Below are 2,500 nucleotides of genomic sequence, written 5' to 3'. Positions count from 1 at the left end.
CTCTCATCTGCGAGAGTATGATTCTCAAACGGCAACCCCAATACCTGGGCTCAGGGTCCTCTGGCCACAGTTTTGCAGTACAAGTTGGCCATCAACGATGGGTCTTAAAGCAGTACTACGACGACCCGGTCGTGCAAGACATAATGCTAAGAGAGATCGTTCAGCTCTCCTCCGTGCAGAACTTCCCTTGCGTCCAGCGTCTGGTTGGCGTAGTTCCCGAGTACCTCACCATTGTGACGCAGTACGCCGGCGAACCCCTCCACACCTGCATCACCAAAAAACTCTACTCACCAAACGAGTTCATCTCGATCATGCAGCAGGTGCTCAACGCCGTCAAATATCTGCACAGTAAACACATCCTCCACCTGAATCTCAAGCCTGCCAAAATATGTATACTCCGAGACAAAGAAGGCGACCTGCGATTTTCTAGTCGACTTCAGGTCTCTTCTGCCCAACTGGTGCGCTCTTTATGCCACAGCTGTTCAACGGAGAGCCTTGCCACCCTACCAACGATATCTATAGCTTTGGCTGGATGCTGGCCACGCTGTTGCCACACGTGCTAGAAAACAAAATCCCCGAAAACCTTGACTTATGGGCGAAAGGTGCCCAACATAAGGACTCAAAAAAGAGGCCAACCCTACTAGAATTGTCGAACCTCCTTCAGTGTGTATCGTTCAGACACTGAAGAGAGAGGCTCAGGCTGCCCAAGACTCAGCTGTCAACAAGATGGCCTCTCAATTATGTTTGAGACTAAAACATGTAAGGATTTTTTATTTTTTGTTTTCATTATTTTTTTTACGGAAGTAGCTCACCAAGGCACAAAAAAAAAAATAATAACAATAAGATAAAAAAAATTAATAGTGAGAAACAATACATGTACAGCATGTTATGTTGTTAGAGTAAGAGAAACAATTGAAACCCTGCACTTATGTATAAATGAGACAAAAAGTCAGATAAAAAACCTGGGACTTGGTCACATCTGGCAGCAGGGTCTACCATTGGACAACACTTTATGCTTCCAAGATCTTCCCAGTACCTCCCTGTCTACTACCTCATGTATATTGTTATTCATTAAAAATAAACTTTATGCTATAACTTGTGTGTATTTTGCCTTAGTCTATATATCTATATAAAACAAAGAAGTCTGTCTGTTTGTTTGTGTGTGTGTTTGTGTGTGTGTGTGTGTGTCCGCAAGAGAATCTCGGAAACTACTTTAGCGATTTTTAGTGATGATGGGTGGTGTTATATGTAGTGATGATGGATGGTGTTATATGTAGTGATGATGGATGATGTTATATGTAGTGATGATGGATGGTGTTATATGTAGTGATGATGGATGGTGTTATATGTAGTGATGATGGATGGTGTTATATGTAGTGATGATGGATGGTGTTATATAAAGTGATGATGCATGATGATATATGTAGTGATGATGGTTGGTGTTATATGTAGTGATGCTGGATGGTGTTATATGTAGTGATGTTGGATAGAGTTATATGTAGTGATGATGGATGATGTTATATGTAGTGATGATGGGTGGTGTTATATGTAGCGATGTTGGATGGTGTTATATGTAGTGATGATGGATGATATCATATGTAGTGATGATAGGATGGTTCTATATGTAGTGATGGATGGTGTTATATGTAGTGATGATGGATGATGTTATATGTAGTGATGATGATGGATGGTGTTATATGTAGTGATGATGGATGGTGTTATGATGATGGATGGTGTTATATGTAGTGATGATGGGTGTTATATGTAGTGATGATGGATGGTGTTATATGTAGTGATGATGGGTGGTGTTATATGTAGTGATGATGGGTGGTGTTATATGTCGTGATGATTAGACAATAAAATAATAACAGTTTAATGCAAAAAATATATACTTTGCTGTACCGCTGTAGTGAAAAACATGGTGGAACTTACATACTCCGTTAATGAACTATTGATGGAAGAAGAAATTTTGGGGACTGGACAGTGAGACAATGTGGAGCCTCCCTGAGGGTGGCGTCCTACCGTGGCCTAGCGGATGAGCCACCCGGAGATAATAGACCAATTCTTATTCTCTCCCCCTCTCTCTCTTCTTCCCTTTCTCCCTTCCCTACCCTCCTCTTACCTCTCTTTCCCCCTTTATCCCCCCCTCTACCCCTAAGCACCTCGTTAATAATTACTAACCCTACCTAATGGGTTACTCTTAGCCGAGAGATCCAGTGAGTAAAAACCAGAGGAGGAGGAGGATGTTGACAGCTTCTCTACTAGCGGTGAATAGGAGGTGTGGGAGAGGCGAGGGGGGAGGTGGGGATGAGGTGTGGAAGAGGTGAGGGGGGAGGTGGGGATGAGGTGGGGAAGAGGCGAGGAGAAGTTGAAGAAGAGGAGGAGGTGAAGAGAAGGTGGTGAGGAAGAGGGAATGATAGATTTGGAAGAGTAAAGAGAAGAAGAAAAGAAGATGGAGAGGAAGATGAAGAGAGAGAGAGAGAGAGAGAGAGAGAGAGAG

The 2,500-nt window shown here is 42.9% G+C and overlaps 1 protein-coding gene across 1 annotated transcript in view; it reads left to right on the top strand.

Moving 5' to 3' along the window:
* The window catches only part of LOC121856522 (calcium/calmodulin-dependent protein kinase type 1G-like), a 648-nt gene extending 85 nt beyond the window's left edge, over window positions 1-563 (top strand). Inside the window, exon 1 of the mRNA XM_042352120.1 lies at window positions 1-563. This exon is cut by the window's left edge and continues 85 nt beyond it. Within this exon, the coding sequence (XP_042208054.1) occupies window positions 1-563 (563 nt within the window).
* Window positions 564-2,500: the final 1,937 nt, after the last annotated feature.

This window comes from Homarus americanus, unplaced genomic scaffold (assembly GCF_018991925.1).
Source record: "Homarus americanus isolate GMGI-L3 unplaced genomic scaffold, GMGI_Hamer_2.0 scaffold32489, whole genome shotgun sequence".
Taxonomy (NCBI): domain Eukaryota; kingdom Metazoa; phylum Arthropoda; class Malacostraca; order Decapoda; family Nephropidae; genus Homarus; species Homarus americanus.
Note: the sequence above shows the minus strand (reverse complement) of the source record. Positions and strands in the feature narration are given on the sequence as shown.